Source organism: Phaenicophaeus curvirostris, chromosome 7 (genome assembly GCF_032191515.1).
Source record: "Phaenicophaeus curvirostris isolate KB17595 chromosome 7, BPBGC_Pcur_1.0, whole genome shotgun sequence".
Lineage (NCBI taxonomy): Eukaryota > Metazoa > Chordata > Aves > Cuculiformes > Cuculidae > Phaenicophaeus > Phaenicophaeus curvirostris.
Window position 1 is genome coordinate 25,641,096 of NC_091398.1, and position 20,205 is coordinate 25,661,300.

Sequence of the window (20,205 nt, forward strand, 5' to 3'; positions counted from 1 at the left end):
GGGCCCCTGGCTCGGCGCATGGATGTCTGCCCATCCCTCCGTGTCTCCCATCCCGGGACAACTTGTGGGGGACACGGCTGGGGATAGTGTGTGTGTGGGGGACGTGGCTGAGGATGCAGGGGTACATGGCTGGAAATGGGGGAACACGACTGGGGATGGGGGGGGCACAACTGGGGATGGGAGGACAGGGCTGAGGATGGTGGGGAGAACACGGCTGGGGATGGTTGGGGGACACGGCTGAGGATGGGGAGACACGGCTGGGGATAGTGGTGGAACATGGCTGGGGATAGTGGGGGGGACGTGGCTGGGGATGGAGGGTGGACACAGCTGGGGATGGGGGGGACATGGCTTGGGATGGTGGGGGGGACGCAGCTGGAGGTGGTGGGGGACACGGCAGGGGATGGTGAAAGGAACACAGCTGGGGATGGGGGGGATCACGGCTGCGGATGTGGGGGGACAATGCTGGGGGTGATGAGGGGGGACACGGCTGGGGATGCGGTGGAGGGGGAAACCCGGCCGCACGGCTCGCAGGAAGCCGGAGGAGGGATGGGGGTGAGGCGATGGTGGCGAGTGCCCCCCCTCCCTCCCCGGGTCGGAGAAGGAAATGGATCCCAAATGCGTGGGTGTGAGGGGAGGGAGGGAGGGGGGGGCCGGGACGAGCCGTAGCCCCTCTTGTCCCTCCCCAGCCCCGCAGCCCTTCCGCTGAGGGGTCCGGGGGTGCTCGGGACGCGTGAGACGGGGGATCAGCACCCCTCCCCATCCTCATCCCGGAGTCCCCGTCCCGCATCCCACCCGGTGCGGGTGCGGGGGGGCTTTGCGGGCCGGGGCGGGGCGGGCGGGCGGAGCGAGGGGGCCGGGGGGGCTCGGCGGGCGGCGGGGCTGCGCCGGGGGCAGCATGACCGGGCTCTGCCTCTCCTGTCTGCTCTGGGTACGGCCCGAACCGGGGGGGGCACCGCGGGGAGCGGGTGTCGGAGCGGGGCTGGATGCGGGGGGAGCGGGATGGAACGGGGAGAGGGGGGTTCGCACCGGGACGGGCGCACCGGGAGCCGGGGAGAACCGGCCGTGCGGGACCGGCACCGGGGGAAGCTGGAAGAGAGCGGAGACCGGCAAGGGTGGCCCGACAGCGGCGGGGCTGGGGGGGCGCACCGGGCAGGGACCGGTACCGGGGGAGACAGAACCGAGCGGTGACCGGCAGGGACGGGTCTGGGGGGCACCGGGCAGGGACGGGGCCGGGAGGAGCCCCGGATACCGGAGGGAGCGGCGGCTGCGGGGACGGGGCTGCGGGGGCACCGAGGGGGGACCGGGATGGGACAGGGACACGGGGCTGTGGTGGGATGGGGAGGGTGCAGGGCTGATCCCCCGTGACACCCAGCATCGTGTCACCGGCTGCCCCATTCCCTGGGTTCGGGGCAGGGAAACTGGGCAAACTGGAGGGATCCACCACCTCCCTCCCAGCCACGCAGATGAACGGGGCGCCGGGGTGCAGGAGGGTGCAGCGTGGTGGGTGGCCCTGAGGCCGTGGGGCTGGACCCAGACAGCCCAGTGCCCCCCAGCCAACCTGGCTTTGCAGCCTCGCGGGGACTGGGCATCCCAGTTGTACCACCCCCCGCTGCACCTTTCTGCAGTGCTGGGCAATGAACCCAGGCCTCCCAGCTCCTGATTAATCTGGCATCCATCTCCGGTGCCTCTTCCAGCCCAGGACATCTGGGTCTTCTTCCAGCCTCCTTGGGTCTGTGTGCTGGGGGGCCCATGGCCAGGGATGGCTGTGCCCCCCATCCACCCTTTCTGCATCGTGTGGGGGCCGGCCCCTGGAGGTGGGTACCCATGGGTGGGTAGCATCCCCAGAAAGTCTCCAACCCCCTTCATCAACATCCCATGTAAGTTCCCAGCCCTGGGGGCAGGGAAGCTAACTGGGATTCTGCCAGTATGGAGCTGGGAGAGGGCTGTTTTGTGGGATGGGCTGGTTCCCAGGCCAGCAGGGTGGCACTGGGTGGGCAAGGTGCATCCCCCCGCAGCAGGGAGGCAGGGGTACAAGTTGGGCACTGGGATGCTGTTGGCAATGGGACAAGTGGAGGGGACTTTATGGAGTGAGAACCGGCGGGGGTGTGTGTATGGGGGGGAGAAGCAGCTCAATTGCTATCAAGGATAATTGCTGCTAATGAAGCAGGCTCATGCTAATGTGTGGAGCCAGGGGCAAGTGAGGAGTGTGTGTGTATGAGACGCGTCAATGTCCCTGGGCATCCTGTCTGGGTCCCTGGGAGTGGGGGGCAAGGCCTCTTCCCGGGGCACCCCGCAGCAAAGATGCTTCTTTGCATATGCAAACAAGCTCGTGGCATCGTTAGGCTTCACTGTCACCCAGCAACTGCACCGTGGGAGCCCCTGGCCTCAGGGAGATTTTCCCACGGCTGCCAGATGGGTGACAACATGCCTGTGCACACACGTGTGCACACGTGTGAACAGTCCCAGCCGTGTGTGTCTGGGTCCCTCGCAGGGTGGCACGGGTCCCTCGCAGGGTGGCACAAGTCCTGGGTGTTGCTGAGGGACTAGTGAGTGGTCCTGCAGGAGCTGCTGCAGAGGGAAGAGGGGCTTGCACGCGTGTGTACAAACCCATGCGAGTGTGTGCACAATTGCACATGGATGTGCACAAGGGAACACGTCTGCTGCTGCTGTGTCTGGCAGGGATGCGCACGCTTGCACACACTTACATTCCTCCAGGCGTGCATATGCGTGCAGCACCCTGACACACGCAGCACACGGAGCACATGCAGCGCCCTCACAGCCCCGAGCTGCTTGCACGCACACAGGCACATGCTGCATGCATGTGGCCCTCCTGCCTGTCCTTGTGTGCGCTGGGGAAACTGAGGCAAGGAGGTTTGGGGTGGGGGTGTACCCTGACACCGGGCACTGTCCCCCCCGGCTCTCTGGTGCAGAGCTGAGGCTGGAGGAGAGCGAGGTGCCCAGGCGAGGGGGGGCCACCGGGCCTCTGCTTAATCTCATTAGTCTTGGCATGAAAAGGCGGATTTACAGGGGCTTTACAGGGGCTCACGTCTTCATCTGGCGGCGGGTGGGTGGGCAGGGCTGGAGCACTGCCAGGGGGTGCCCCCCGCCCCAAAGAGCGGCGGGGAGGGGGTGTCAGGAGTGGTGCTGCCTGCCTGCAGCTGTGCCAGGAGCCCCCCCTTCCCTCAGCCCCCTTGGCGAGCACACATACACACTCTTGCATGCTTGCACCTTGGCACCATCCTGCGCTCACACTCTGGCATCAGCCTCTCCCCACCGTGGTCTGGTGCCAGGCAGAGTGCACCCCAGAACACGGCATCACGTTCGGACACCCCCTGCACAAGCACCGTCTGCCAGCACCTGCACATACCTGGGTGTGCATGTTTGTGTATTTGCACACTGGGTATTCACAGATGTGCATGCAAGCATACTTGTGCATGTACAAATTTGTGTATGTGCACTCACATGTGCTCATGCACACATGTTTGCACACAGACGTGTACATACAGATGTGTTCACCCCCGTGCATTCAGACATATGTGCTTGTGCCTATGGAAATACTTGTGCACAGGCACACACTCACTGGGACATGTGCGAATGCAGCAGCATGCAGGGAGGCATGAGTGCTCGTGTGTGTGTGCACATGTCTGAGTGCACACATGCATCTGTACACACACACATCTGGGCACAACCACATCTGCGCACACACACATCTGTACACACACACATGCATATGCACACACACATACCTGCACACACACATATACCTGTGTGCACCCACATCTGTGCACACACACATTCCTGTGCACTCACACAGCTGTGTGCACACACATCTGTGTACACGCATTCCTCTGCACTCACACATCTGTGCACACATACATCTGTGCTCATGGGTTCCTCTGCACTCACACATCTGGGCACACACGTGTTCACACGCATTCCTCTGCACTTGCACATCTGTCCACACACTTCTGTGCACACCCATTCCTCTGCACTCACACATCTGGCCACACACACTTCTGTGCACACGGATTCCTCTGCACTCACGCATCTGGGCACACACACATCTGTGCACACGCATTCCTCTGCACTCGCACATCTGGGCACGCACTCCCGCCAGAGGGCGACAAAGGCTCTTTAACGGGGCCACGGCGTGGGGGGGCTGCTCCTACCCCCCCGGTCAGCAGCAGGGGTGTCCCACCGCCCCACAGCCCCGACCCACAGAGGGCACAGCCCCGGGTGAGGGGGTGCCAGACACACACACATTTCTTCACGCGGAGGTTTGGGGGCGGGTGGAGGGTGACCCTCTCTTCCCAGAGGGAAACTGTGGCAGGGCAGGGGTGAGTGCCCAGGTCTCCCTGCCAACCAGTTCCTGCTGACAAAGCCCCGTGTCCCCCCTCCAGCCCCAGGATCTGGAGTCCCCCCCGGCACACGCCTTCAAGATGACGAGCTTCAAGAAGGTGAAAGCTTGTGGGATCTGCCGGCAGGCCATCACGCGCCAGGGTAGCACCTGCCGAGGTGAGCTGGGGGCATCGAGACATCGGGGGATGCATGTGCGCATGCCTGCGTGCACCACGATGGGAAGATGGGAATGTGTGGCTGTGCCAACCTGTGCACACACGTGTGTGAGTGTGTTAGAGGGTGTGCAAGAATGGATGTGAGGCTTCGATGGGCAGGAAGGTGGCTGAGAGGCAAGAGCGACCTGTGGAGGCACTTGCAAGCGTGCATGTGGCCTTGTGTCAGCTGCTTGAGTGTGCAACTGTCACCACATGAGCGTGCACGTGCATGTAGGTGTGTGTGCAAGGCTGAGAGCTTGTGCCCTCTGCCGTACTCTCAACCCATGGCACCCGGTGGGACGCAGATGGTGTTGCGGCCCCTCGCACGTGTGTGCTGCTGTCGAGCCCCGTGCGAGGCGCAGCAAGCGGAAACACTGCTGGACACGGGAACAATGCATCTTCCTGCACCGAAGGAAACGTCCCCGGTGGGGGGGCAACACGGTACGACAGGGCCTGGGCGATGGCTGTGGCCAGGGCTACATCACATGGGGACCCCCGTGTCCCTTGGGGATGGGACATGGGGCTTCGCAGTGTGGTGGTGCCCTGTACAAATGTGTGTCCCCAGCTATGGCAAACACACGCCCACGTTGATGTGTGTGCACGTACCGTCCTCTGCAGGGGCGTGGGTGCAAGTGTGCAACAGCAGCACATGGGCTGGTGGGGCCTGGGCGCTGGCAGCACCCTGACAGTGCTCTCATGCACATCAATGCGTGCGAGGCCACGTGAGATGAGTCCATGCGTGGCCTCTCTTCATTGTGTTCACCCCTGGGCACTGCGTTGTGCACACGTGCACACTCCATGCCTTGTTGGCACTGGGAACGCAACACAGATCGTACGCATGGCCACAGGCATGTGCACACGGTGCTGTGCAGCGCTGGTGTCGCCTAGTGTGTGCATGTATGTGTGCAAGGTGTGGGCATCTGTGTGTGCGTGTCCCGGTGGCTGATACCTGCTGCCAAGGTGCTCCAAGCCTTGCAGCGCAGGCTGCCCACGGGCTGCCTCCTGGCAGTGCCCCCTCTCCTGCCCCCACTGACCATCTCTCCTCTCTCCTGCAGGCTGCAAGCTCTCCTGTCACACCAAGTGCGAAGCCAAGGTAAGGCTGGTGTGTGCCCATCCCTGCATGGAGAGCACCAGGGACTTGGGAGGGGGTGCCATGACCCATGCCAGCTGACCCCGCCGGGTGGGCAGCCAGATGGACTGGTGGCTGCGGCTGGTCACGGTGTCACCAGGAGGGAAGCTGGCGGTGCCATCCTGCTGCCTGGCCCTTGATGGTGTCTGCTTATCTGGGTGTGGGTCTGGATTTCGGGGTGCAACCCTGCGCAGAGTGGGCTGGCAGGGAGCTGTACCCTGGCTCCTGAAGCAGGGTGCCCTTTGCCAGGGTGGGTGCTGCCGCACGTGGGTGCCGTGTGCCGTGGCCGAGTGCTGCTGGCGGCAAACACACGCAGGCTGGGCACCTCTCCCAGTACCCAGCACCGCCGGGGGCAGATCTGGCTGGCAGGAGGGAGCAGAGCTGAGGATGCTCGGTGATGGTGTCTGCCTGTCCAGCTGCTGCACTGGCGGAGGAGGACCCCATGGCTACCCAGGCTCTCTGGGGAGCTGGAGGTGGGCACCGTGCCCACTGCTGCACTGCCTGGGCAGGGAAGGCTGCGTGTTCCTGAATCCTTGGGGAGGCATGTGTGCCAGCCAGCTCTGGGGCTGGCATTTTGGGTGGGAAGAGGCTGGCATGCTCTGGGCGGGCAGCGTAGGCTGGGACATGCCCATGCCTGTGCCCGTGCCCATGCCAGGCCAGGCAGGGAGAGAGAAGAAGGGCCCGGGGGGCCTGTGCCAGGGAGCAGGCATGCGTCTGGGCTGTGCTGCATGCTGCAGTGTGGGTGGTGGCGCGGGGCAGGCACTGTGAGCAGCCCTGGCACTGGGTCCCAGCCAGGGTGCTGGAGGAGGTGGGGGCTGTGGGGGCACAACTGCAATGTGTCTAGAACCCTGGTCCCTGAGTGGGCAGAGCAGAGGTGGCTGGGAGGCTTGGCACGACTGTGTCACTCCTATGCCATCCTGGAGACCCTCTGCCATCCCAGGACTCTCTGCCAGCCGCGTGACCCTTGTGCCACGCCAGGACCCTCTGCCAGCCGCAGCATCCTTGTGCCACCTTGGGAAGCTTCTGCCATCCCAGGACCCTCTGCCAGCCTTGCGACTCCTGTGCCACCCTGGGGACCCTCTGCCATCCCAGAGCTTTCTGCCACCCTGGGGACCCTCTGCCAAAGACGTCTGGGGGATGAGGCTGGCGTTGGGGCTCTGCCTCAGTGCCAGGGTGGCACGGGGAGAGGCAAGGAGAGTGAACAGCAAGGGGGCACACGCAGTATGGTGGGTCGTGACTGGGAGCATCTGCCAGTGGTTTCCAGGCAGGAGGGAGAGTCATGAAGTGCATGCATTTGGGTTTGGGTATGGCGGGGATTCTCTGATGTCTGATAGAGGTTTGTGCATCAAGAGGGGGATCCCACCAGGGTCCCAGTATCTGCGCAGAGTGTGCGCAGGGGCAGCCCCTGGCTCGCTGCCAGGGCCGGCTGCATTTCATTAGCCTCTTCCACCCTTCCCACGCTCGCTGGAAGCCAGAGGCCCGATCGGTGGGGCTGGCTAGCGGAGGGGGGAGCTGCTGGGAGGGTTCGTGCATGGGGCCAGGGCCAGGGGCCTTCTGCAGAGCTCCTTTGGGCCAGCGCCCAGGGAGGGGCTCCTCCGGCTGGGCAAGCGTCCAGCTGACTCACACGCCGTCTTGTTATTGTAGGGTCCCTGGAGAGGGAGCGTGTGGGGAGGGGGCTTGGCACTGAGAAAACCAGCCTCTTGTCTACCTGAAGCCCCTCAAGTTTGACCCCTGCACCCCCAGGATGCTTTGGGAAGGGAAGATGGTCTCACCCTCGAAGTGCTGGCAGCTGCATCCCCCCGGCATTTCCTCCTTCTGCTCTGGAGATGCTGCAAAGGTCCCCCCGCAGTGACTCTTAGCCCTGGAGCCTGTCCCACCATGGTATTCACAGCATCTTCCCCTTAGTCCCGGTATTTACACCCTTGGGACTGCTCTGACCCCTTGTTCTGCCTCCTGCGCTGACTGGGGAGGGAAGCCCGCAGTGAAAAATCCCAGATGGACTGGGTAGTCTGGGAGAGGGGAGAACTAGGGTTGTGGATAGAGGGGCTGGTGGGGTTTGAAGGGTTGTACGATGGGTGTGGGGTACCAGAAAGTATCATGGATGTGATGGGGATATGGGCACGCTAGGGCATATGTGGGGGTACCGGGGAGGCTGAGGGGTGCTGGGAGTGCCATGATCCTGGGGAGATGGGGAGGTGGGGAGCAGGCTGGGCTGTGCCAGGGCAGGCAGGACCTGTGTCCTGGCAGTGACCTGCGTCCCTCAAGAGGACTGCTGCTCTGAGGGACAGCAGGGGGACAATGGTGTGACCCATGCCCTACGGCGGTGGCAGTGATACTGGCGGGGTGCCCAGAGCCCGTGGGCGGCTCTGGGTGGGCTGGGGCAGCCGCACGCACACATCAGCTGGGAAGCACGACGCTGTCCCCATGCCCATGTAAGGCCCTTCTTGCGCCCGGCCCCTCCGCTCACGGATTTTTCCTTGCTTAGCAAACCTCCCTCCCTCCAAGGGGGACGGACAGATGGATGGGTGGACAAGGGCGTGTATTTGACCCCCACAGCCTGTCCTCTTCCTCTCTCCACATACCAAAACTGCCTCCTTGGAGCAGCGGGGGCACTGCTCTTTGAAAAGTGGGGAAATTGAGTCACAGAGCCCTTTCTGTGGGGCAGCAAGATGTGGGGAACGCAGCGTGCAGGATGGATACTGGCAGCCTCAGGTGCTAAGCTTTCTGTGGCAGTGTTTGGGTACTATGAGCCCATGTGTTATCATGTGCCACTTGTTGCACAGCTTGGATGTGGTGGCGATGCTGCGCTGTGGTCTGGGATGGAGGGATGAGCCCGAGGATGATTAAGGCAACGGGGCCATGCAGACGTGTCCCAAATCACAGAGCAAGGGAGGTGCTGGGGGCATCCTCATCCACTGGGACACACTTGCTCTGACTGGGGTTGGATTTTGCCATAACACTGTTTGGAGAAGCTGAGAAAAGGTAGGGGATGATGCTCCTCCTCATGGCAGGAGCTGGCCCAGTGATGGCCAGTTTGGCTGGGGGATGGGGAGAGGTGCAGAGTTTGGCTGCTGAATTGGCAATCGCTTGGTGGGTGGTTCTGGGAAGTGGCTGCTGTGCCAGCCACGGTGGGGCTCCAGCCTGCCCCTGTGCAACACAGGATTCACAGGTCCTGGGAATGTAGGGATGCTGGGCTCTACCAAGGGGGGAAACTGAGTCATGGCACATAGTGTGGGGCTGAGGAGTCTGGGGCTGCCTTGTTTCCTTGATGTCTCCTCCAGGGAGCTGGCAGTAGGCTCTGGAGCTCTGCTGGGATGCTGGGCTGTGTGTATGAGTATGCGTGTATCTGCGCACATGGATGCACATGTGTGATTGTGCAAGTATGTGTCTGAACATGAGTGTGTCTGCTTGACCACGCGTGTGTATTCATGTGCATGGTCATGTATGCTTGCAGAGCGTGCATGTGCATGTGAGCCTGCAGGGAATGCACACGCATGCAAGAACATCCATCTATGTCTGCAAGTGTGCAAACTCACTCACAAGTGCAAGTGCACCAGCATGTCGCATGGGTGCATGTGCATCCGTGGGTACCACACGTACAAGCTGCCCTGGGGCCTCTTGTGTCCACAGCCGAGTGCTCCTGCCCGCACAGCCTCATTGGTGCGTGCATGTGCTCACATGCAGGCAAGTGGTCACACGTGTGTGCTCCCAGTTCAGTGTTTTCCATCCCCACTGGCCTCATGCCAGGCCTGGCTTGTTTTTCGAGTGCCCCCTGCGATGTGACTCGAGGGGGGGTGGTTTGTCCATCATTAAACCAGAAACTGGAGCGGGGCCAGTGCTGGGCAGTGAGGCATATCCCGGATGGAGCAATTGCTCCCAATGCCCGTGGCACCAAGGGACCCTTGGCAGTGGAGGAACACAGTGGGACCCATGACGGGACCCTCAGCGGTGGCAAAGGGGACGTGCATCTCCTGGCCTCACCTGGTGCTAGGGACCCACTCTGCCTGAAAAACAAGTCTGGGCCAAGAGGGGAAACTGAGGCAGGGAGTGGTTGGACCCTTCTCGTCAGGCTTGTCTCATGATAATTGGCACCCACAGCCTTGCCATGGCCAAGGGGTCTGCACAGTAGCTGTAGGGAGGGAACATCCGTGTCCCAGCTGTGGCAGTGCTAGGGGACATGTGGCTGTCCCGTCCCCGCTCCAGCTGCTCTTCCCCGCTGCCTCCTCCCTGTGCAGCGGAGGGGATGACGTGCCAGTCACACGGGGAGCCGCCCGTTCTGTCCCTGTCCCCGATGCCCCGTTAATAGCCACCTCCCCAGTGCTTCGGGACAGCTAATTAGCAACACCCATGGTCTCCACAACAGAGCGGGCAGCAGAGGGGGGAGGAATGCTGCAGGAATGTGTCCTTGGCCCTGGCACGGACCCAGCCAGGGTGGCAGGCTGGGGGGCTGCAGGGGTCAGCCCTACCCTGGTGCTGTGCTAGGTCCTGTTTGTGCAGCGGGTCCTTGAGGGGGTTCTGGGTTTTGTTGGTTTTTTTGGTTGTCTTTTTTTTTTTTTTTTTTTCCTTCTCTCTTTCCTTTTTCCCCTTCTTTACGTCACCGCCCAAATATTCAGCCTCTCTCAGCTCCGGGGGGGTCGGCTCGGCTGCTCAGAGGAGCTGGGGCCCTCCTCTGCACCCTCCGTGTGCTGCTGTGCAGGGAGGGCGTGGGGCAGCGAGGGTGCTGAGGACACCCATGCTCACTGCACTGGTGAGCGCTGGCTGGGGCTGGCCTGGGAGGTGTCAACCGAGGCGCTGGGGACCACCAGCCTCCCTCTTCTGGGGCTCCCAGGACCAGATCCAGTCCACCCTCAGGGCTTTGCAGTGGTGGGAAGCAGGATCTGAGCTGGATGGCGGGCTCCCGCGGACGGTTTCTGTCTCGTTTCCCATTGATTTTCTCCCTTTCCAGACCACCTCCTGGCCACTCCTCCTGGGACCAGCCCCGGGAAGGGCGCTGGGTTCCAGCACCCTTTGATGGGTGGTGCTGACTCCAAACCAGCCAAAATGTCTGGTTCAAGAAGGGGCTTTAAAGATCCCATGCTGGCACTTCATCTCCTCCCTGTGTGCTTGAACCTTTGGAGATCACCCCTGCCTTGGTGCTTGGTCCCCAGGTCCCCCTTCTGCTGACATCTCTGGCAGTGATGCTTGAGGGTGCTTGTTTTGGGATACGGAGGAGCTGGTTCAGGTGGGAGGTTGTTTCTCTGAGGGTGCTGGAGGGACCCCATGGGGTGCAGGGGCCACCAGAGCCACTTAGCCAACCTTTGGAGTTGCTCTCACCATTGCTTTGGCCCCAGTGGCTCCAGAAGGCTGGAGTTCAGGGACATTGTCAGGACTTCTCTGGCTGTGTCCTGTGAAGGGGACATGTGACCTCCCCATGGGACAGCTCCTGTCACCTCCTTGGGGATGGGGACGTGCTGTCAGTGCTCTTCACTCACCCACTCACTTCCACCCCGTTCAGCCACTGAAAGTTTCCCATCTGGCCCTGGCTGTTCCACTGCTGGTGTTTTCCAGGGTCCAGAAGCTGTGCTGGGGTGTCTGCCAGAGCTGAGCCAGGGTCTGTGACTTAATCTTGTAGTACAATGTGTTCATTGCCCCTCCATCCCAGTTGTAGCACTTCCCTCTTTCTGGGTTGCCTGCTTTTTGGGGGTTGTGGAGCTGCGCGGGCTGTTTTGGGGGTGCCAATGGATCCTGGCAGGGGACTTTTGTCCCCAGTGCAGCTGCTGTTGGGGTCTGGCCCCATACCCTTGAGTTCTAGGGGCGGCAGTGAGGTTGTCACTTGCTCAGGACAGGGGTGAGAAGGTGCCCGCTGGGGATGCCGGGGCTCTGGCATTCTGACCAAGCAGTGGGAAGGGTCAGCCAGTGCCCCTCGGTGCTCGTGTCCCGCTGCAGGGGAAACTGAGGCATGGAGGGGCTGGTCAGGATCTGCTGGAGGAGGATTGAACTCACAGGGCTGATGCATCTTGTGGGGGTGTTGGAGGAGGGCAGAGGGACAGCCCTTCACTGCCACCCCATCCCCAGTGTCTTTTGGGGGAGTGACAAGGTGAGAGGGGTCCTTGGGGTCCTGTCCCGTGCTGGCAGAGCCAGCCCCAGCCTTTTGGCTGAGCCTGTGGCGTGAGGACGGAAACGCAAACAGGAATGGGGAGGCGTTGGGTGAGAAAATGTCAACAGCACTGGGCTGGGTGCCTGGCTTGCCGCCTCTGTGGCCGGCTCGCCACTCTGTGGGCCACTGCCAGACAGGCCCCCTGCCCTGCACCACCGGGGGCTTCCCCACTTTGCTTCCAGGTCTCCTGGCACAGAGCACTTGCTCTCACAGTCAGGCCAGGGCTGGGATGTCCCAGGGATGCCCAGGAAGAGTAGGGCTCCATCCATCGCCGCACGGAGCCCTTGAGGAAGAGGAGAAGGAAGGGAGATGGGAGGAAGGTGAGGGGGATGCTGGGCACACTCTGGGTTTGGGACAGGCAAGCGGTGGCTGGCACGGATCCACGTGCCGAGGGACAGCCAGGATTTTTCCAGCATTTTGGCTTTGCTTTTTAATTGGGGTGTGGGCTGGTAAATCTTCACATCCCTCCAACACTGGAGGTGTGGGGCACTGAAGGACCATAAACTGGGCACCCGTCCTGCCTGCAGTAGTGGGGACCAAGCTGTGCCTGGGGATGCCAGGCAGACAAAGGTCCCAAGAAGGGCCCCACACCCCCGTCCCTGCCACCCCCTGCCAAGGGCACAGGGACGCCGGTGGCGTCATGCTGGGTGATAAGGCCCCGGTCCCGCTGTGCCCCGCTGCCCGCTGTGGCCCCTTGGCACGGGCTGCGCGAGACACTTTGCAGGCAGTGGTGCTGGTGGTATCTGGGGGTTACTTATTTTTTTGGGGGGGAGAAGGGTCTGCCTGCTTGCCAGCAATCCTTGGCCAGGGCTGGCTACTGGAGCTGGGCTCCCTGTTGCCTTTAAGGGCGTTTTGGGGGAGGCGAGGGGAACGGAGCGGGGCTGGACTTGGAGAGCGCTGTGCAGCTGGGGAGAGGGAAAAGGAGAAGAAAGAGGGGGAAGGAGAGAGAGGAGGGAGGGGAGCGGAGGAAAAGGCCACCCGGGACCCCCTTCCTCCCCAGGGCCGGGGCTGGTGCCCCCGGGCTCCCCAGCCCCCGTCCGCCTGGGGCTGCGGAGGGGAGCGGGGGGCGGCGGGACCCCCCTGCACCCCTCCATCACCGGGGTCCTGCTTGCGGGGCGCGAAACCCTTCGGCTCTCCCCCTTCTTCCCTCCCCTCCCTCCTCCCTCCCTCCTTCCTTCCTTCCTTCTCCAGGCTTGGCCCGGGGAGGGAGGGGGGCTCTGCCTGCAGTCTGCCTTCACGCCTGCAACTCCGGGCGACGCCGGGCTCCCTCCTGCCCCCCCCGCCCGGCCCCCCTGTGTCCCCCCGCGACCCCCGGGCCAGGTGAGGCTGTGCTGCCGTCCCTTTCGGATGTAGGCAGGCGAGACCCCGGATGGATTTCGGGAGCGTCATGAACCAGGTACGGGAGGGCGGCGAGGGTACCGGGGACCCCAGTTCCCCCCACCCCTCCTCCTGGTGGGGGGATGCTGTAGGGGGTGGCATCTTCTTACGTGGCTGAGGGGCCACACATGATATCTGAGCGGTGATGGGGTGGTGTGTGGTTGAGGGGCTGCAGCCCTCCTATGTCGGGGGGTCCCCAGTTGTCGGTCTCCAGAGGAGTTCTTGGGGTACGGGGGTTTTGCAGGGGGGTAATGCCGTGCTCGCAAGGAGGAGCGTTTGGGGAGGGGGTGAGGACTAGTTTGCTGCTGGCCGGGAGCTGTGAGCGATGCAGGGGGAGGCTGTGCCCCCTGTGCCCACCTTCCTACCTTACCAGGATGGTGACGCACGGGGTGACCCCCTGGAGGGGGACACATGGGCATTGGGGGTCTGTGTCCCCTCCCAACTGCGTAGGGACCTGTCCCTGGGGAGCGAGGGCTGGGCGGGAAAGCGGGGTCCTCCTCCGGCACCCCACTCCCACCCCGGGGCTGGGCGGGCGATGCTGGGTGGGTTCCTGTCACCCTGGCGTAAGGGGTACGGGGAGGGACAGCCCCTGAGCTGCGACACCCTGGCAGCCCACGGGTTAACTGCCCTGCTCGGTCCCGTCAATGGTTAAACCCCGAGTTAATGAGTGTTGAGGAGCCCAGCAGCCTCGGAGGGTGGCAGCCCCCCAACTCTGGACAGAGACCCCCCCACCCCTCGCTACCACCGGGACTGCAGAGGGTTAAATCCAGCAGGGCTGGTCCCGGCACAGATGTTTTTGGGCTGTGCTCCTGGGAGAGGAAACGGCAAGTGAGGCATCAGCCCTCTTGATTTTAAGGGAAAAAAACAAACAACAAAAAAAACCAAAGTAAAAGGGAACTGCTCCATTCCCGGGGTGCCCGCGGCTGGTGGCACTCGGCATTGGGGTCAGCCCCGGGTGTGGGGACAGTGACCCCGCGCTGGGTGCTGGGAGGTGGCTGGCAGGGACAAGAGGGTAATGGTGGCTGTGCCCCCCAGGTCCTCAGAAGTTGTACTGTGGTGGCATCTGCTGCATGACGAGGTGGAGGGTACCAGGGGCCACCTAATTGGGCACCATGTCCCTACAGAGTTGGTGGCACTGGGAGGGCTGTGTGTGTCCTGCCTGGAGTCTGAAGCCACCCCTGGGGGGTGACACCCCTGGGGAAAGCAACTCAGGAGAAACTGAGCCCATGCCCCTCATCCTCTCTGATGAAACATCTGTTAGCAATCTTGCTGGACCCTCTTTCAGGGAGGGCAGGGCTGGTGGCATCGACAGGGCTGCTGACCCCACTGCAGGCAGGGTGATGCACCTTGGGGCTGTGCCCCTCTACATCTACCCCTTTTGGAGTCCTGAGCTGAGGGGTCTGTTTGCATCCCGGCTTGTTTAGGGGGTGCTGCTGGAGCAGAGCTGTGCCCTACCCTTGGCCACTGTCCTGCTTGCCTTGCCGCTGTCCCCTGCCTGGCCCTGTGCAGCCCGTCCCCATGCGATCCTGTCACACTGCTGGCACCAGAGCCACCCTGATGGGTGCTGGGGTGCAGTGAGTGGAGCAGCCCCAGGGCATGGCCCCCAGGCAGGAGTGAGCAGCTCTGTCTCTGCTTCCTCCTCGTGATCCCTCAGCCCCCGAGCCCATAGACGGAGACACCGCTTTAGGGGTGCTGCTCAACAGTTTGGTTTCACTGTGGTGTGTTCAGGTCTGCCCTGCAGGGTGATGACACGGTGCTGACCCATGTCTCCATCTGCTTGGGGCTTTCCTTCATCAGGGGAGCCCTCACACTCGCTGCTGGGAGGCACAGATCCCCTGGGGCAGCCAGGGCTTGTTTTGGCACCCTGACCATCCCTCGAGGTGGGTTACGGCACCACAGGGGCTGGTGGGTGCCCTGGTGCCATGGGCAGCCCAAAGCCTGCAGCTGGGTTTCTAGTGACAGGGCTAGCCTAGTGCTCCACCAGCGTGGCAGAAGGGGTCTGATCTGTGGGGCAGGTCCCTCACGAGGGTTACTATGGGGCACAGGCAGCCAACCAGCCCCACGTGAGCACCCCTGCTCTGACAATTCTCGTGTCTGGATCCATTTGTTGACCAGTCCCATGTGGGAATCGGTGCACTGACCAATCCGGTGTTGGAATCCCTGCTCTGACCAATCCTGCTTGAGAATCACAGCTCCGACCAATCCTGTGTGAGAATCACTGCTCTGGCCAATCCCATGTCAGAATCTGTGTATTGACCAATCCTTTGTGGAAATCCATGCATTCATTAATCCCACCTAAGAATCCATGCCTGACCATCCCAGGTGAGAATCCAATTGGTGACCAATCCCATGTAAAAATCCATGCATTGACCACTCCCAGGTGAGAATCCAGTTGGTGATCAATCCCATGTAAGAATCCACTTGGTGACCAATCCTAAGAATCCAGGCACTGAGTGCATGAACCAATCCTGGTGAAGCCGCCTGTAGCCGTCTGCATCCCAGTGTGAGCCTGCTCCTGGCTCATCCTTGATGTAGGATCTGCTCTTTGGCCAATCCTTCTGGCCAATTTGGGTCTGGGGGCTCCCCCATGTCCTCTCTTGGGGCATGTTGGGTGCAGGGTGTCAGTGACTCCAAGTTCAACCCTGGGGCAGGCTGCCTGTGGGCTCCCTGTGGGACCAGGGTGAGGGATGTCCCCGCAGTGGGGTGGCAGCATGCCTGGGTAGGTGCTGGCAGCAGGTCATGGCTGGGGCTGTGGGGCCAGTGCCAGGCAGGCGATGGCCTGCAGGGCTGGATCCAGACCCTGCTGCCTGCAGATGTTGCCTTTTTAGGCACTGGAGCACAGCGTTTCCCTGCCGGTGGCCGGCCCTGTGCCAAACCAGTGCCCACTGGCAAAGTGGGGCGAGCCCCTGTCCTGGGCATGTGTAGGCACCTCCGTCCCCTTCCTAACCTCCAAACTCTCCTTTTCCCACCCGGACAGCCCCAGGAACGCTACCTTTCCCCCCTTCCCCCAGTCAGCACTTGGCAACCCCTAGGCCGATTGCTCAAACCACCCCAGAGCCGGGACCTGCCCTTATTTGGGTTGAAACCAGGGCTATTTTGGTGCTGCCGCCTCCATCGCAACCCCTTGGAGCTTCCCTGTGTGATGTCTTCCCTGTCCCATCCCATCTCCCTGTGCCCAAGCTACTGGCCTGGCCAGCTGTGGGGTGCTGGGGGCTGTCACTCTGCTGGCTGTGCCCTGGGTCCTGGAGTGCATTGAGGTGCCAAGCAGTGGCCCCTGAGGCTGCTGTGGGGTGGAGTGGCTGTTGTCCCTCGTGGTATCTCAATCCCAATCTGCAGGGCTGGGTGCACCAGGTGACCTCTGTCCTGGCCCTGCTGCCGCCTTCCTGGTGGGGATGGGCCATGGTGGCAGCTCCCTGGGGACACAGAGGGGAGGGGAGACAGAAGGGATGGGGTCTGTCTCAGCTTGGGGTCCATCCCTGGCACGGTGGTGGCTCTTTGCTGTGCAGTACCCTTCCCTGGTACCACCAGCATCTTGGGCAATGCAGGGGCATGACAGCCCAGTGGCTTCTGCCCTGGCACAGGCACTGACAGGCGTCCTAGCATGGAAGGGATGGCATGGTGACAGTCCCTGGCCCATGTGCGGGATGGGCTGGGGATGCTCAGAGAGAAGCCTGGGAGCAGCGAGACCTCCGTGCCCCGGACTCAGCCCAGCCTGACTCACCCTGAGCCACCGGCCAAGCCGCTCCCCAGCCCTTCGGCACAGCTGCCAGTTGCCCCCACCCGAGGGGAAAAGTCCCAGAGCAGCAGAGCCTGTGATGCTGATGGGTGCAGAGAGGGGCTGTGTGATGCTGGGGTTCTGTCCCTTCGCAGGGACCCACGTGCGAGGGGCTACACGCAGCCATCCTGTGCCTCACACCCGGGGCTGTGCTGGGCAGGGTGGAGCTGGGGCGAGGGGGGGTGCGGGTGTGGATGGAAACATGCCGTCCTCTCGCCAGGGGACTTGTTGCATAAACAGGAGATTTGCCAGAGCTGCAAGAAATGTGAAGGCAGGAGCAGGCAACAAGTGGTGTGGCGCAGGGAGAATGTGACCCCTGTGGAGGGCAGGGAAGATGGGCAGAGGGGGCTTTCTGAGCCCAGACCCTGTAGACCTCCCTTGTGGCTGATAGGGAGGAAGGATGCTACAGCTGGTTCCACCAGGAAGGGACGAACAGGGCTGCTGGAGAGGGGAAAACCTTCCCCGACATCCCTAGCTTGGTGGCCCCAGCTGGTCCCCTTAAAGTACTTTCTGCTGTGAGGTGCCATCCCAGGGTTCCCACTCTGCCTTGCACTGCAGTTAAAAGGGAGTTTGGCAAGGGTCAGTGGCTGTGGCAGGGCTGGAGGGTCTGACAAGCAAGAGAAGGGCTCTTGGGCCAGTTGGAGGGTTGCCATGGCCAGTGGCCATCCCTAGGACCCCCTCCTTGTCTTGAACAGCATCTTGGGGTGAGAGGAGCCATGGAGCGCATGGCCAGGTGATGGGCATGGCAGCTGGGATGTGGGTGGCACGAAGCTCAGTGGCTTTGCTAGGGAGGAAGAGGGCCCCCATGGGGTGACGTGGGACCCCATGAGGTTCCCTGTGGGATCACGTAGGCTGAGCTGACATTGATGCTACCCCAGTGTTGTCCTGGGAGACGCCAGTCCAGCCACTGAGTCACCATCCTCTTTGGCAACCATGTTCCCAGCTCAGAGGGTGGCTTGAGCAAGGGTCCCCCCTTTCTAGTGCCTTTCTCCCCTCTTTTGGTGTCCACATCCCTTTTGGGTAGGGGGACTAGGAAGTCTGTGCCTGTCTAATGCTGGCTTGCTGGGTGTCAAGGATGCTGAGTGTGTCCTTTTTGACAGCATGACTCCAGTTCCAATTGCAGCAGCCAGTCTGGCTTGTTGGCATCTTGGTGCCTGGCTGTGGGAAGCGACTCCCTTGTGCAGGGATGAAGACTAGGGTGGCTGGTGCTACAGCTGCTCCTGGCATTGCAAGGGTCAGCACTGGCCCGGATATTGGCCGGCTGGGGAATGTTTATCGGAGCTCCTGGGGAAGGGAAAAACAAAAACCACCACCCAAAGGAAGGGATATGCGTCAGAGATGGGCCTGCGTTGCCCACCGGCAGCCGGGCGGGCCGTACCGTGGGCTGCAGGCCAGCGCTCGCTGGGCTTTGGCAGCCTGGCCAGGGGTGACCTTCGTGGTCCCCCGTTCCTGATGCTGCACCGACCCAGCCCGCTCTCGGATTGTAGGGCCTCTCTGTGGAGGTTTGTCCCCCCGTAACCCTGCTGGCATCCCGCATGCTGGGGCTACAACTTGCAGGGATGCTCTGGCTGGAGCAGAGTGCGGCAATATCCCTGGGCACCGCTGTGGCTGCAGGGGTTATTTTGTGGAGGGAGGAGGAGGAGGAGGGAGAGGAACGATTTGGGAGGGAAGGAAATGTGGCTGGTCGTTGCAGCATGGAGAAGGCTCTGAGGTGTCTCATCACCATGTGGTGGTGGGTGTCTGCATCCCTCCAGCCTTGCTTGGTGCTTGTGAACTGGTGAAGTTCGGGGATGGGTGGACGAGGTGCTGAGGGGCATAGTTTAGTGTTTGATAGGAATGGTTGGATTCGATGATCCAGTGGGTCTTTTCCAACCTGGTGATTCTATTCTATGATTCTAAGTCCTGGCAGGGATCTGGAGTGTCGAGGCTGATCCCTGAGCGGCCGCCGGTGGAGGGGGGCTCCCATGGGTTGCTCTGTTCTGGGATGGTGTGGCCAGGGGCTGCCAGGTGTTTGCCAGCCAGATGTTTACTTCTGGGCTTAGGCATCTTGAGGGTGTCGAGTTTCTCTAGGTATAAGTGAACAGCTGGCTATAAGTGAGCGAGTTCATCACTGCTTTCCAGAGGAAGGCTCTAGGGTGTGCCCAGCCCTTTTATGAGACATCCAAGAGTCCACATCACTCGTGACTGTGGGGACTTCTTTATTGGGAAACTGATTTTGCTTCTTTGCAAAACCTGAGTCTCGAGGCAATGGCTTGCGGGATGTGGCTGCTGGGAGGGGACTGGGCTACAACCTGGGGGGCCAGTGGGGGGCTGGCGGGGTGGGCGGCAGCCCCACTGCGCCTCGTTCCTTGCATTCCTGGGCAGGGCTGCCGGGTGGCGGGGTCGCAGCGGCAGGGGCCAGGCGGCAGGAATGCAAACACCGGTTGAGGGGGGAGAAGAAAGGCTGCTGTGTCTGCTACAGTGAGGAGAAGCCTGGACCAGGGGTGTGCAGGTCCCCCCTGCCTTTCCTACCCCTCCCAGCAATGGGGGATGTGGGGGTCCTGGGGGATGGAAGTGGAAGTGGTCGTGGGGGTTGCTGCGGTCCTGTGCGGGGTGAAGCTCTTAACGGGTTCAAAGGGCAGGAGAGATCCTTCTGCACCCCTGTGTCCGGAGCTTCGCTTCCCTAGGGAGGGGTCTGTTGCCTGGGGCAGGGTCTTCCCGCTTCTCCCTGCACCCGGGGCATGTTTGAGAGAGGGATGGAAGCTGAAAGCAGCGTTATATTCCTGCAGTCTTTCTAAAACTGTCTTTCTGTCATGAGAAAGTTCCATACAGCCTGGGTTGGTGTCTCCTGTGGATGGGAGGAATGGTGTTGACTGAGCTCAAGCTCCTGTTAGATATCAGAGAATGTGCTAGGGCCGGGGATACAACCACAGGCACCCCAGTTTTCTCCCTTCTCAAGCAGAAGGATCATTTGTTGCCTGCAAACCTCCTGGTGCTGGCAGCCGAAGAGCGGTGGGCATATAGACCTTACCTGTCCATGGGAACAGCGTCTCCCGTGGATGGGGAGCTGCTGCACATCTTCCCGCATCTCCAGCCTCAGGAGCTGGGGCTGAGTGGGAGCTGATGGCCCTTGGCTGAGCATCCTGGAGGGAAGAGCATGAGGGTGTGTAGGGCACGGTGCGGGGTACGGCGCAGCCCTTGCTGGCCCTGTCTGCAGCGGCTCAGTGCCGGAGAACATTCCAGGGAGGCTGGCGTG

General features: G+C 62.0%; 1 protein-coding gene across 14 annotated transcripts in view; it reads left to right on the forward strand.

Moving 5' to 3' along the window:
* Positions 1-863: 863 nt before the first annotated feature.
* Positions 864-20,205, forward strand: part of TNS1 (tensin 1) — a 64,452-nt gene continuing 45,110 nt past the window's right edge. For 11 of the 14 annotated variants that reach the window (XM_069861336.1, XM_069861337.1, XM_069861339.1 and 8 more), the window contains exons 1-3: positions 864-928; positions 4,401-4,515; positions 5,609-5,646. In XM_069861336.1, coding sequence (XP_069717437.1) covers positions 896-928; positions 4,401-4,515; positions 5,609-5,646 — 186 coding nt within the window. In that variant the 5' untranslated portion in view covers positions 864-895. Of the gene's footprint in view, positions 929-4,400; positions 4,516-5,608; positions 5,647-12,668; positions 13,215-18,346; positions 18,473-20,205 lie in introns of those variants that run through there. The other 3 variants (XM_069861344.1, XM_069861346.1, XM_069861348.1) reach the window with 2 other exon arrangements.